Source organism: Thunnus thynnus, chromosome 1 (genome assembly GCF_963924715.1).
Source record: "Thunnus thynnus chromosome 1, fThuThy2.1, whole genome shotgun sequence".
Classification (NCBI taxonomy): domain Eukaryota; kingdom Metazoa; phylum Chordata; class Actinopteri; order Scombriformes; family Scombridae; genus Thunnus; species Thunnus thynnus.
In genome coordinates this window covers 11,661,140-11,676,514 of record NC_089517.1, presented here as the reverse complement: position 1 = coordinate 11,676,514, position 15,375 = coordinate 11,661,140, and the positions used below count along the sequence as shown (strand labels likewise).

Genomic DNA, 15,375 nt, shown 5'->3' with positions numbered 1-15,375 from the left:
GTTCCATTTTTGTGTGGTCACAGTTAGCTTATTTCTCATTTAATAAAATACATGCCAAAGCTAAATCTGCTTTAGGATTAACATGAACCCAAATATATTTGGTCTATTTGATTTTTATATTAATGTGATCAAAAGTGACAATTTGTGCACTGGGTGAATTCACATATTAACACTCGGTCAAGTTGTTTTGGTCATGTTCCCACAAACATAATTTACAGAATCACTGTTTTTTAAAATCACAACGGGGCCGACCATAACAAATAGGCTCATTTCGTCCAGCTGTTTGTGGAAGGAATATCTTGTGATCTTGCATCATTTGCATTGCTCCTTAACTCTGTGAAAGCAGATGTTAGTTGACGAGGGTCCCCACATCTCTCCAGCTGGCGACTGTGGACTGTACTTCCTGGAAGTACTGTGATCTTTTATGGGGAACCCTGCTATGTTGCGGAAAACACACATGATATACACACTCTCATACAGTGTAGGCATACACATGCACAGTAGTGACAGATGTGTCAGAGATGCTCCATCCTCCACCACATTCATTTCATAGAGATGAAAGCTGTTGCCAGGGGCCAAACATACCAGGACTGTGAGTTTAGCGGGGAGATGAGGGGCTAACAGGGTGTAATTACTCTCATAAACAGCAGGCCAAAGACCGGTAGTCCAGCATGGAGGAGACTCACAACATCTCTGAGTGGCTGGGACTGAGTTTGTGTTTACATCTTCAAGGAAACATTGAAGACAGGAAAGCAGAATGCAACTTGTTCTGCAAAATGTTTGAGTTTATTCTTTCTATGCAAGTAAAAAGGTCCTACTATACCTTCCTTTCATATCATCTTATGTTGATATGCTTCATGTTACATAGGAAGGTCTAATTTTTGGATCATAACCGCATCTGAACGTTGCAGTAATGCCCCCCTAAAAGCACTTTTTGATAAGCATGTTCCTCTCCTTCATGTAGCTCCCTTTATGGTCCCCAGTCACAGATCCAGTCCCCTGTATGTGGCCTCAATAACCAGTCTGTACATGCAGGAAAACGGCCACCAACACCCACTCTGACATGGACATTGTCTGACCAAATGAGACTCTGTCAAGCAGTGGGAATAAAACTATTATGTAACTGGTGACATGCCATATGAAATCTCATACTTCGTGCATGACAAAGCATGTCCTATGTTTCTTGATTGAAAAGAAACAAATGCAAATATTTCTTTTAACTTTTTAATTAATGATCTCAGTTCAAGACCAACAATTAATAAAAAACAAAACAAAACATGTAAACCGTGTTTATTTTCTACACATCTTTCTACGTACTGTATTTCACATTTGTTGTAAAAACTATTAAATTACGAAATGAAATTATGTGTCAGGATGAAATGGAAAATCAAGTTAAAATATGTAAAATATGTTAAAAAAACAAAACAAAACACTGATGTCACATGAAAAACATTAAAACATCATGCAGTAAAAACTACAGTTTGTCATTCCAGTTTGAGTAACAGAGCAGTGTACTGGAGTTCAAATTTTATTTTTCTACATTGGGTATTTTTTCCTCACATCTTAAAACACATATTGCACAGGCCCTGCTTTATTATTCTAGTTTGTGCCGGACAAGTTGGATAATGAGTTTAGTGAGATACATGATTCTTGTTATCTGTCCTCTGCAGACCATTAAAACTACTAAAAAATTGCAGGGTTGTTTGTAATTTCAAAGCCAGGACAGAAAAAGGGTTAAAATTGGCAATTTTGCCTTTAGTTTGGAGTATAATGAAGAGGCGAAAAGCACTATTATCAAGTCAAAATCAACATGAATTTTTAGAAGGAGCAAAAAATATGGACTAAGAGTAAATCTATACAAATTTTAAATTCAAAAGCATGAATACTCAGTAGAGCAATGTCAAACAATTTCATTAACATGAACATAAAAAAATCACTATTTAGAAAGTGCTATAAGTGTAACAGTCCCAGCTATTTAGCCAACAGGATCTTTATCCATCCAGAGAAACAAACAGACGATTCTGTCAGGGATCCATTGTCCGCTGTCGTCTGAGGTGATGGGGACGCTGGATGAGGATGGGGCACTGATAGATGGTGACTGATAAGTTTTTTTTAGTCATCGCAGCCCAGCAGCTCCATGCGTAGAGTGATGCGCTCGTGCCACTCCCAGGGGACGACTCGGACGTATCGGGCATAGAACGGTGGCTCAAATACATTCTTCTTATGAGTGTTGTTGTCAATGTTGCCTTGGAAAAGCTGCAATTAAAATTAAAAAAAAGAATGAAAATGACTTATGGGCAATAGTTGCTGCATATTATGTATGTTATCTTCAATTTTGTGCAGTTTATCTTGGAGGAAAATTCTATTATAAGAAGGAACAGGTGATAAGGAGGGAGGCTGCTGATTCTGCATAGTTAATGAGTTTGAAACTAACATATTGAAGTAAGGTTTTCATTTCTATTGGCTCCAACTACGTTAGACCTGCACATTTTCATGACTCTCTGGGTGAATACATCCACCAAATGTCTCAATGACTGATTGTCATAAATTCCTATCAAAATATCCCAGCGCACAAGACAACGTCATTAAATGTCTTGTTTTGACCAATCAAGTGTCCAAAATTAAAAAATATTCTCTTTATTAGAATGAAAAACTAGGAAAGCAGCAAATTCTCACATTTGAGAACCCATAACCGTCAAATATTTGCCACATTTTATCTGAAAAATGACTAAAACCATGAACTGACTATTAAAATAACAAAATAATATTTTTTTCTGATCAATTAATTGACTAATTGGTGCAGCTCTATTTACAACCCAGATCCTATAAGCCCCACCAAAACGTTAAAAGCACCCAGACAAAGCCCCGGGCAGCATGGTTATGTCATTAGCCTGTCAGCTCTGTGCGCAATAAAAACATCAAAGGTTGTTTTATAGTTTTATTGGATCATCTGGGTCCAGCTACCGTAATAAGAACAGCTCAAATTCTCTAAAAAAGGAAAAGGAGAAAAATATTTCCTGGTTCACTCAGAGAAAAGGGTCAATGCTGAGCAACAAGTCTTCCACTGCTACACGAAGGGAAAAATCTATCTTATCATGAAGGGAAAGAAATAAACAAAAGTGCTGACAGGCTGATAACCATGTATAACTTTTTTAGAAAGTAAATTTTAGGGATCAACATATGTCTGACCTTATCATTGCTGGTGTCCTCATCCTTCACCGTACTCCAAGACTCTCCATCGTTACTGTAAGCAACTTTAAACACTGACACAAACTGTACTACCCCGAAGTCCTTGGCCCCCTGAGTGATGATGCCTGTGAGGCGCTTTGTCTTCTCTAGATCGACCTGGTGAGGAAAACAAGAAGAAAACAGTTACACTCAAAAGCCACATGAACAGTGTGAAGGTGCCGCTGAACTTCCTCATGCAAACACTGACCAATTATAACAGTTTACGACTAAGGACTCTCTCACCTGGATCCACTCTGATCGGTTGCTGTGGGCAGGAGACCAGGCGTTGGTCTTTCCCTGCTTATCCAGTCGGGCAAACTGAGGGTGCCATGTGAAGGTATCAATGCCCCATGTGCGGTAAGAGCTGGAGGATGAAAGTTGCCCATCTGAGATGAGGCGAGACTTCATTCCCAGAGGCTCTGAGCAACCTGCCGTGTTTGAATAAACTGTGAATAAAAGAAAAAAAAAAAAAAAAGAAGACGGAAAGACGGAGGGACGGAAAAACAAAGCGACAGGAAGAGAGAGAAGAAAACACCAGTGAATACACCCAAAGAAAAGAGGAATCAACTTCGTCCACCATTCAAAGAAAATCAGGAACATTGAGAAAGGGTTAACCCACCAAATGCCCAAGTGGAAGGAAAAGAAAAAAGCGTAAAGACAGTCGAAGAATGCATGCGGTGATGTGCATAGAGCTACATATGTAGTGTGTACACATGTTTCTCTGTTATGTTCAACAAAGACAAAAGACAGAAGAATAAACAAGTAAGATGTGTTTCTGTCTAGCTTTTATTGCTACACAGCATGGCTACCCACAGAATACTGGTTATATGATACATTTTCTATGTGGTCTAACCACGAGTAGATGTTACACAGTTGAAAAACACCCTTTGTCATTTTACTTGTCAGTGTGACCGCAACAAGAAGACGTCAACACAATAAAACAAGAGACAAAGGGAAAGTTAAACAAAAGAGTCTTCCCTCACTTCACCCTCCTTTGGGATTTTAGACATATTTGTTTGAACTGGGGTTCAAAATGGAAAGTTCACTAAGGCCATGACTTGACTTAAACCTTATGTCATCCATCCTTTTCCATCAATATCACATGTGTGTCTGTATCTACTGTTACAATCTGACAAGTTTCTGAACTTGCATTGTGCTTTTAAACCGTGTGCTTTCTGAGTGTTTACCATTGAGTCCACAGCCCACCAGCTCCATGCGCAGCGTACAGGCCCGGCGGCAAACCACAGGGATGATACGGATGTACTGGGCCACAATAGGAGGGTCGAAAAGATTCGTCTTTGTGCTGTCGTTATCTGCGTTACCCACAAACACCTGCAGCGCACAGGCAAAGAGTATGAGGCAGGTCAGTGGAGGAAGAAGAAACTTTTGTAGAATCTACTTTGTAAGATTGTGTAAAAGCTGCTGGTACAATTAAAAACATGGTATGTAACCAATATTTAGTGTGAGATAAGGTCTAACCTTGTCTCTCCGTTGACCTTCCACTTTGTACGTGGTGTAAGTGTTCCCATCAAAGCTGCTCGCCACCTTGAAGGCCTTGATGTACTCCGCTGTGCCCATGCGACTGGCACCCTGAGTGATGATTCCTGTCAGACGCATCTTCTTCTGCATGTTGATCTGGTTTCAACAACAAGAGGTTGAGTGTTAATCAGCCTCACAGCTCTCATTGGTCAGCGTGTGTGACCTGTTAAGGTTTTTAGTGTTCAGTCCGGCTTCTCTCACCTCAATCCAGGGGTTCCTGTCGTGAGTGGCTGACGTCCAGGCGTTGACGATGCCTTGGTTGTTGAGCCGAGCCAGCTCCGGGCCCCAACGCTGAAGACCCAGAACGCCGTAGTGCACAGAAGAAGCAGAAATCTGGGACTCGACGATTGCTCCTCCCTCCATCCCCAGCAGAGAAATACAACCTAGGACACAGACATTAAAATATTACCAAGGATGGAAGCATGTCATTACATTTTCTCCCTGATTGTCCCTAATTCTACATCTACCTCTTCCTATTTCCCTACAAATCATGGAAACTGAAGCTATACACTAAATAGTTAGTCCAAAATGGTAATCTTGCTTTGATTTGTTTATTTTGCATTTTCCAATTAAAATAATCTGTCATATCAAATATTGTATCATTCTCTTGACTTAAGATGAAATCAGTACACATAGTCTTGAATTGGCCAATTCTAGAAACACATTCTTTGATGCTGTACTTTTTGAAAAAGGTTTTTGAGGAAAGTTATACATATTTGAGGAAATGTGTGTGTCAAAATTGGCCAAGGAAGCAATCATTTGAACAATGAATACATTTACAGAAAAAAAGTGGCTGCAATTATATCAAAGTTAGTGAACGTACGTAGCTGGCACTGCTTCCCAACATACGGTGAGGGGCACTGGCAGGTGTAGTCTCCATCAAGATCTCTGCACATCCCTCCATTCTTACAAGGCTGGTTGGCACAGTCATTCACGTCTGAAAATAAGGACATCATATTATTTTCAACGCCTTAAAATTTACTTTAGTCCAGAGTTTGAGAAATATTCTGTGACACGCAACAATCACAAAAGTTTAAGATGTGGCGCACACCTGCCCGCAAGTGATTCAGTGAGAGAACAGAGGGGTTTTGAAGCAGGTGGAGGAACACAATAGTCTCACTGTCCTCTGACGTACAGATGGTGACATGAAGTTTCTCTTAAGTCTCAGATGATGACAGAAATGCCCCTGAGGGCAACACTGAGGAGACGGGACACACTTGGCAACCAGTTCAGAGGGCACAGCAGGTTAAAGGTGAAAGATTACGCTTCATTATTGTCTCATGCAGGAGGACAAAGAGCTCTGATGTCAGTAAAGAGCAAACATTTTTTATTTCAGCTGCACTGATGGTGATATCAGCCGATAGATGTCATATCTGAGGTTTTCCTGCTCTCTCTTCCTCTAATAAAGATCCCATTTCACAGATAGACAGACTTCTTCACAGTAACCATCTGGTTGCTTCCTGTATTCCTTCTGAGCACTGATCATGTAATGCTCTTTGATCTCCAGAAGGTGGCACACTTACACTGTAAACTGTCTACAGCAGTGAGATGAGTACACAGCGGTAAAATGTGCTCCTTCCATTCATCTCTGGACCATAATATTTTCATAAATGGAGGGTAACTGCAATTATAAACACTATTTTCCAACCACAAAGCATAACAGATGCCCATTACTCTACTGACAGGTTCAATCACTCTTTATTTACTATATAGTGCACAAAATTTACTGCCCAGTGTTTAATGTGTGTCTGAATAAATTTATGTGCCCTAAAAAGTTCCCACAGTGGGACAAAAAAAGGTGGCGTCCATGGCATGTACACTACTTTCTCCTATCAATCCTCAATGCAATGTGTTGCATTTTATAGATGCAAAAGTAACAGTGGTGCGAGTCTACACCTGTCAGTGAAGACGGAAAATGATGATGATTCATACGTGCTTGAAATCTCAATTTATTGCTCACTATAGAGTGAACTACTGAGCGTCTATTAAATAGGGTGCAGTGAATGAGTGAATAAGAGTGATTTGGACACAGCCTTTGAGTTTCTCTCTCACCATTTAATCACAGACTGAACACCTGGTGACTGCATGTCTGGAAAACCTGGCTTTATACAGTATGTGTTTATTATAATTTGAACAAAAACAGTAGTTCTTGCAGGGAATTTGTAGTTTTGACTGGATTTTAATGTATGTTTATAAAGAGTTTCTTAACTCTATGCATTGAGACTGTCCTTGACTGCTCGCTGCAGCCAGATCAGGTCAGGTGGAATCAGATGTTACACCACCGTCTAAATCAGTGTAACTGCTCTGGACTTTTTCGGCTCTGCAGGGGGTAACGTTAGGACACATAAGCGCTTCAAACTCAATCTGTCCAGTCCAGTGTGCCTGCTCTATGTATAGAACTGTGAGCCAGTGAACTGGGATACTGGGTAGGATGGGTCATCCATCCCAGTAGTCAGTTTATCCCCGTGTCTGTCCCATATCTGTATATTATATATATTATATATCTATATATAATACACCATAATAATGTATCTGTGCCATTATATCATTTAAACATCATGAAACAATACTGAATTACTACTTCATTCTACCTGTCTCACTCACCCTAAAGAGACCCTACTTCACATCTAAAGCAGATGACAAGTTGACGTAATGCCACATGGGTCTGTTTAATTCTTGTTCCCGTGAACACTAAGAGGATTGGTCACAACTTAGAAAGAAATGCCTGTATGGCTGTGACAGCGCTTGCACAAACACAGCTAATAACACTGAGAAACAAGTGATCCTACCGAGAGAAGGGCCATGAAACAGCCTTTCTGATTTGCTCTTTAAAATCCGGTCAGCACCGTGCAGGCTGAGCTGAGCATTTTATTTTGTTAACCTAATTTTCACATGCTTTGGCAACACAGTTGAGTTGACGTTCATGCAGATCAAGCGTAAGTAAAAGGACATATGGTATCCAGAATTTGAAAGTGCACTGCAAATTTCTGACAAACACAAGTTGTCCAGCTCAGAAATATTATTTAACTACTAACATGTCATTAATTTTAGCTCTGAAGTTAAGTCTGTATGTCTGAATTTGCTGTATGGGTTTAAACCCATTCCTGCACCTCTTCACCAGTCCAGACTACGACGTCTGACTGAATCAAAATTAGAAAATGTTTGGGAGTTGACTACCAGACTGCACAAACACTACAATTGGTGGTCAGGCTGTGGGCTTTGGGAGGGTTCATTCATAACAAACGCCCCTTTAGGAATAGGAATAGTTACACTGGCTGAGTTATTTTCAAACTATAATTCACCTTTTTTTAATTAGCTGCTCTGAGCAGTCACACACACAGTGCTTATAGCTATTTAAATTCCAAATTATGGGTGTAGATTATGACTCAGAAATACTACATTTACTCTATAGGATTATGACGATGACATTCACCACCCTTGTGAAATAATCCTGGTATTTCATTCATTCTTCCACTAACAACCTCTAAATAATTACTGTACGAGCAAACTTAGTTATTACATTAAGAGGATATGATGGAATTCACTAATATCAAACCTTTCAGCTCACTGGGTCAAGATTAAGTCTGTGAGAAAGACAAACAGTGTTGAACCTGTGTGGAAGGCGTCTGCATGCTAAGAGACTTGGAGTGGTTTTTTACTAATTAGCCAAACAGAGTGACCACACAACCTACTGAATAAGGCCCTTTCATAAGCTGCTGAGCTGACTACACATCCCCTCTACTGCTGATGCTACCACAAGATGGAAAAACCTTAAGTCTTTCACATTTAACCCTTACATACTGTTCATATCCTAACCCTTCATAGTATGGAGCGGGTCATTTTTGACCCTGCTCAAGTATCCCTTTATAAATAGTCACTGTGCCATATTTTGAGCCACAAATGTATTTTGCATCCATAGATCTCTTATCAGTCATTAATAAACAGGTGATTTATCCTTTATTAATGTTTCAGAGAGCAGAGAGAGTGTTTTCTTTAGGTTTGATACATATTCGTTTATAGAGAAAATATGTTCACAATCACACTATATTATGATTTCATGTTATCTAAAACAGGAGAACAAAACCGCCATAGTTATTTCTATGAATATTATTGTGAAGTGAAGGATGCCACAACACTTGAATGGTAGGTTTCATTATAACCATTAAAACCATCAATCGACACTGCCTGTAAACCACATGCTCTACTTTTCTGTCAATTGTAAACAATCAACTCTGCATTGAGTGTGTTAGTCATAAAACAAAGTAAAAAACATTACGTTTATAATCCTTTTTTGTTGTGTAGAAGTTGTATTTCCTTCACTCTTGTCCCCTTGTGACAATAAACTATGGGACTGCAGACTGATCAGAGCAAGATTCGGACTACTGTGCTGCTGCTGTGGCTGGCGTGTGGGGAAGGTGGTGTCGCCTTTGCATAAGAGAAGTCACAAGGGCCTTTTCTCCATGTTGTCCTCCTCTTTAATACTTTCAACTCACTGTCTCCTTTGTCTTCTTAGAATAACAGATCCACCAAAGCAGTACAATCAGGGGCTCAGGTGCTTTTTATAGTCATATGAAAGCTGCCCTCCACTATAGGGAGAACTATGTTGGGCAACCACTATGTTGGTTGTGTGGGAATTGATGGGTTTGATTTGTTACTTTATATAAAGGCTTGTTTGCAGGTGCAGATGCCCACCTGGATGGGAACCCTGGCAAATATAGCAGTATGTTGGGAACACAGGCAGTTCTTGTGACAGTGTCAACATCCCCATTGAGCCCTGTCCTCACTGTCCCAATGACAGAAAGACACACACATGCAAATCTATAGTTTCACTGTTTCAAGATTCCCCATAACCACTCTTTACCTCGATTTGACTGCCTCTAGTGACTTTAAAATCCCATTGAATAAATACAGGTCAAATTTGACCCGGAACACTCTCTATGTACAAATATTTATAATAGCTGCACAAAAATAAATTATTATGAAATACTTCAATTTTTGTATATCCTGGGCCACTTTAGGAAAAGTCCTAAAAATTCAGGCTTAAAGAATGTTGTTTAGGGTGTTTTTACTGCTTTCAAATGTCAAAATGGGTCAAATTTGACCCGAACAGTATGTAAGGGTTTAAGAGAAATCATCTGAAAGTGGGTCAAGTTGCTATTTGTGTTGCACATTCTTCTGACCTGTTCTGACAAATTTGGCTGTTGTATTTATGGAAAATAAATCTTCTGGAAAGTGTTAAGGGCTTGTATTTTGAATGTGACTGTGTTTGCGATGGTGCCTTCCTCCACCTTTCCTCCTCCTTCTTTACTTGCTTCTCATATGATAACTTTTCTTGCACTGTTGTTTTTTTTTTTGTTTTTAATTGTTGATTTTATAATTTGATAATCAAGTTTTAAGCTTGTTTTTGTTTTATTATTCATGAGTTCTGAATTGTTTTTATTCTGTTTTAATTTATCTTGATTTTTATGTTTTTATGTGAAGCACTTTGAATTACTTCCACTGTACAAATTGTGCTATATAAATAAATGTTGATTGACTGATTGATTGATTGATTGTACGAATATATGTCCCTCCCATAAAATCAAATCAATATTACAGTAACATTCCAGATTTATACACTAATAAACTGAGGTAAAGCGGATGCTGTTACAGTGTATTTGGCAACGCACTTCTGAAAACATTCCAGTGGATCCAAAGATTTAATATTAGGGTTGAATCCAGAAGAAACACAGTTATGTTGAAGCGGAAAGAAAAATAATGGATCTTTTATGCAAGCCAAAAGACTGACAGGAAAAAGACTAGTGTTAAACAGTGAGTTAGACAGATGCTATCAAGTCTTCCACAAAGGTTTGAGGACAATTTATTGCTTTTGTGATATGTATGGACCTTATCATTTGTTGTAAAATTCCACAATGTGTACTTTTGTTTATACAGCTTTACTTTTTGTTCCTATGTGTGCATATCTAAGGCAATAAACAATTAATACATTGTCTAAAAAAACGTTGTATGGATGCCCAGCCTCAGCTCACAGTAAGAGATCTTACTTACTGATCTGGCAGTGCACTCCCTCAAAGCCGGGCTGACACTTGCAGATGTACTCGTTGAAAACGTCTCCTCGTCTGGTCGGAGCGATGACCTCGCACGACCCATCGTTCTTACAGGGGTTAGGACTGCAAGGTCCTGAGAGAAGAAAGATGGAAAAGGGTAAAAAGAGTTAAGTTTTTTAGTTAAGTATGTAATTAACCCTGATTTTTCTCCAAATGTTTTCCTCTTTGCTCTACCTGTCTCTGTCAGGTTGCAGTTGTCTCCACCGAATCCATCCGCACAGATACAGATGAAGGGATCCTCGCCTACCCCCGTCACACACGTTCCTCCATTATGGCAAAGATTCACCTCACAGTAGTCACCTGAAGAAATGAGAGAGAGAAAAACAGTGAGCAAAAGGCAAAAAAATAACTTATACAACTCTTAGAAATCCACCCTACAACACTGTAACACAGCTACTGCCAGCGCACCTCTCATTTTGTTGTACAATGGTGGCGTATTTTACTTATTACCATGGATACCAGACACACAAAGTTCTCCACAGCCAGTAGCTACAAAACACACATGTTGTTTTGAGTCATTTGCTTCATCTTGAAAATTTTGGAAACTTCTGGATTTAATTTTAAATCCCAGTTGAACTGAACAAACTTCCTCTCATTCCCTGGAGCTTGCCAAAAGTAATTATAGGAAATGTGGGACATTGATCCCTTTGGTAGAAGAAAATAACACAGGTTTTGGTGAAACAAAAAGTAAAAAGACAACAATTCATCCCAAAATAATCCCTTGAATGCACGTCATATTGCATGGGGATTTATATGTAACAGCATAAAAGCATCTAAAGGTGGATTTTTCATGGATAATAGTAAAATACATGCTGAGTTTGGGAGAGATTTGTGGCATTGTTGGATCTTTTCTTCTCTTAACAACTGTACTAAACAGTTAAGGTATCAGAGTCAGTATTGGGAGGGAAAAACGAAGCATCAGTATATCCCTAGTTCAGCTGTGTTTCCTCTGTCGCCGGTGTGTCTGGTCTGAGTGATTTTTATAACAGAAGTTCTGCAGCTTCAGCTGCTGAGTCATAGATCCTGGCTGGATCAGGAATATGATGGCAGAGACCTTCAGCAGGAGTGGCAAAACACACATATATGAGTCACACTTGAGCTATCAAAACTGCAAAACCTTTAACCTTAATCATTAACTCGTAATCATTGTGTTATTCTTTACTCAGCTGATGAAAATCAGAGTCATTATTCAAGCTCTCAGCAGCCTCAGGTGAAATTTCTGGACTTTTTTAGTAATTTTCCTTTGCATCATTTGTGAATACAGTAGACTTGTCACCACAATTATGTAGCATAGAAATGCTATATTGAGTATTTGAACATGATCATTGTTGTCCTTATTAGACATCACATTCACTCTCTTTTACACTAGAACTGGTCTGACAGCTGTTGTCAAACCTCTTTGAACTGGACAGACTGGCTTTACTACCGAAGTGACAAACTTGTTTAGCGTGTGAAAAAATCTGAGCACAGATGTTTTGAAAGACGAATAAATTGACCACCACGTGGAGCAATTCACAGATTAAATGACATCAGTGATGATAGATTTTAATGTGGGTTAATTGATGTGAAAACAAAACTTTCAAAGATGCATCACTGGGGATAAAAGTAGCAGTAAATTAAAATTATTCAGCCTCCTCTGGTTGAATTGATGCTGACTTCGTGGGAACATTTTGTGTTTCCAGTTTCTTGGATAGTAAATGGGAAAACAAATCTTAAACGAACACATTTTTATGCGGCCAAGACTGACAGCAGAATGTGTTTATGTGCGGGATTAAGAGATTGTAGGATTAGCCGCAGAAGCATTCAGCTCTTTCAGGAATGAGCAGTTACACAACATGACAGTGCAGCGGCTCACGATTAGCTGAGGACACGCAGCACACCTGACTGACAGGTGGGCAATAGATCCTCAATGTACACAAAACATCATGGCAGCGTAAGAAAACATACAGCTCAGACACAGAGCAGTTAAGGCTCCTAGCATGTTATTCAAGTCGAACTAAAGTTAGGTTAGGGGACAGCTGGTTCAAGTTGACTCCAGACTAGAGCACATATGGCGTTATTTTCTTCTCCATCTGCACTAGCTCTTAGCGTGATCACAAAGGTGAAAGCTGGGACACAAATACAGTGCAATGTACGCACAAATAACACATGAACACATCTGTTGTTTACAGCATCATCTCATTACATTTCAGAGACTATTCTTCAATGCAGCCGGTGCACGCAAGAAAAAAACACACAAGAACTGTTGACTGCTGCGAGTGACGTTTCTTTTACAGACCTGCCTCTTACAATATAACCACTGTGTACAAAATAACAGAGTCTCACATGTAATTACTCACTCTACAATGAGAATAATAAACTGAAAACTTGGAATATAGGGTGAGCAAATTACATATTGACTACTTTTAGGGGGGAAAACCCCCAAAGTTTAAAAATAATGACTTTGGATGACATGTTAAACACTATCGAAGACAATAACTTAGAAAAATATCTATATTTGATTTTGTGTGACCAACCTGTTGCACATCTACCCTTTGGTCATTCATTATCACCCCACTTTTCCCATCACTATGAGACCTTAACACACACAAAACAGGATCTTTAACAGTCAGTAACATGGCCTCCAAAATCTTAGCGAAGCCACAAAAGCAGCTGAGTAATATGTATCATGAACTCTTGAGAAGTAAAGCTGACAGAAGTATTGATGACCCTTCTCACCCACTGTACAGTGAATTTGAACTTCTACCCTCAGGGAGATGTTATAGATTACCGATAGCTTTGTCCAAAGGTAACAAATGAAACGAGGATCCAGTAGGATTATGAATGTGTATGCTGAGATGACGTTTTGTCGTGTGATTGTTTTTATGTTTTTATGACATGGCTTATAGTGAAACTGAAGGCAAATTTCCACATTGTGGACAATAAAGGTTTCGTATTCGTAAAGTAGCAGGCCTGTGACCTGGTTTGGTTGCTCCATCGTCATGGGAAAAGGGAGGAAAACGGCATGGAAAATAAGACTAGCTGGCATAGTTCTGTGCCCAAGTCTCCTTGTGGATGGCATGGTGAAAAATGAATGAGTTTTGGTGTTAGAAGTAGAAGTGATACAAACTAGACAACAACATGAACAGACTAGTTTGATCACAGCACTCCTATAAGCTATATGAATGTGATTAATATGCTCTGATATGTGTCTCTGATTTTAAAAAATGACTAACCTCTGACTGAAGACAGGGAAAGCAGAGGAGTCACTGTTGTTAAATACACTGTTATTACATTTCCGGGACATTTCATATTTGTTTACACGTACACAAAACATCATGGTAGCAGAAGAACAGCTGCCACATACAGCTCAGACAGTCAAAACACTTATTGTCTCCAGGTTTTACACAGAGCATTTAAGGTGGTGTCAAAGGCTCCAGGTTGGCAGTGCTTTTTTTAAAGTCGAACTAAAGTTAGGTGAGGGGACAGCTGGTTCAAGTTGACTCCAGACTGAGGCACATATGGCGTTATTTTCTTCTCCATCTGCACCAGCTCTTAGCGTGACCACAAAGGTGAAAGCTGGGACACGAATACAGTACAATGTACACACAAATAACACATAACAACTGCTGACTGCTGCAGGTGACATCTCTTTTACAGACCCGCCTCTTACAATATAACTGCTGTGCACAAAATAACAGAGTCTCATATGTAATAACAGAGTGTCACATCTAATCACTCATTTTACCATGAGAATAATAAACTTGGAATATAGGGTGAACAATATATACATATTTACAGATTTTAGGGGGGGAAACCCCCCAAAGTTCATAAATAATGACTTTGGTGATGACATGTTAACACTGTCAAAGATAATAACTTATAACATTATCTAGATTTTAATTTGTGTTATCAACCTGTTGCACATCTCCCCTTTGGTCATTCATTATAGCCCCCACTTTTCCCATCACTATGAGACCTTTACACACACAAAAACAGGATATTCACGAGTCAGTAAAATCAGCAGGCCTATGAACTGGTTAGGTTGCTCCATCGTAATGGGAAAAGGGAGGAAAATAGCATGGAAAATAAGACTAGCTGGCATAGTTCTGTTCCAGAGTCCCCTTGTGGATGGCATGGTGCAAAATGAATGAGTTGTGGTGTTAGAAGTAGAGGCGATACAAACCAGACAACAACATGAACATACTAGTTTGATCACAGGACTCCTATAAGCTATATGGATGTAATTAATACACTCTGATACGTGTCTCTGGTTTAAAAAAAAAAAAAAAAGACTCACCTCTGACTGAAGATAGGCAAAGCAGAAGAGTGACTGTTGTTAAATACACTGTTATTACATTTCCGGGACGTTTCATATTTGTTTACACACTTTGTTCCGTAAGTTTGTCGGGAGCGACGCGGTACCGCTGAGCTTCCAATCGGTGCTGCCTTTACTGTGCCGTCGGAAATATCAGAATCACAAGTGGAGCACGAAGCACCGACGAAGTGATGAATGAGTGAG

General features: G+C 39.4%; 1 protein-coding gene across 3 annotated transcripts; it reads right to left on the bottom strand.

The window, feature by feature from the left end:
* Window positions 1–1,210: 1,210 nt before the first annotated feature.
* On the bottom strand, window positions 1,211–15,375 carry LOC137179614 (lactadherin-like). 3 transcript variants are annotated; one of them, XM_067584453.1, is made up of 10 exons: window positions 15,154–15,375; window positions 11,049–11,174; window positions 10,816–10,947; window positions 5,591–5,704; window positions 4,969–5,150; window positions 4,708–4,863; window positions 4,416–4,560; window positions 3,472–3,656; window positions 3,190–3,345; window positions 1,211–2,256 (listed from the first exon to the last, which is right to left on the bottom strand). In XM_067584453.1, exons 1-10 carry the CDS (start codon window positions 15,227–15,229, stop codon window positions 2,113–2,115), a joined length of 1,416 nt encoding a protein of 471 aa, XP_067440554.1. In that variant the 5' UTR covers window positions 15,230–15,375; the 3' UTR covers window positions 1,211–2,112. The 3 variants fall into 3 exon arrangements, with proteins under 3 accessions (XP_067440554.1, XP_067440541.1, XP_067440548.1); XM_067584440.1 differs by having other exon boundaries at window positions 3,472–3,674; window positions 15,154–15,374; XM_067584447.1 differs by lacking the exon at window positions 15,154–15,375 and adding an exon at window positions 14,090–14,517 and having other exon boundaries at window positions 3,472–3,674.

Bases quoted from the DNA above. Each gene is read 5' to 3' on its own strand.
- LOC137179614 (XM_067584440.1), bottom strand. From the start codon at position 15,229: ATGAAACGTCCCGGAAATGTAATAACAGTGTATTTAACAACAGTCACT. The intron at 4,864-4,968 runs GTGAGAGAAGCC...TGTTGAAACCAG, and splicing joins ACAGGAACCCCTGGATTGAG to ATCAACATGCAGAAGAAGAT. The intron at 2,257-3,189 runs GTCAGACATATG...TTTTAATTGCAG, and splicing joins AGGACACCAGCAATGATAAG to CTTTTCCAAGGCAACATTGA.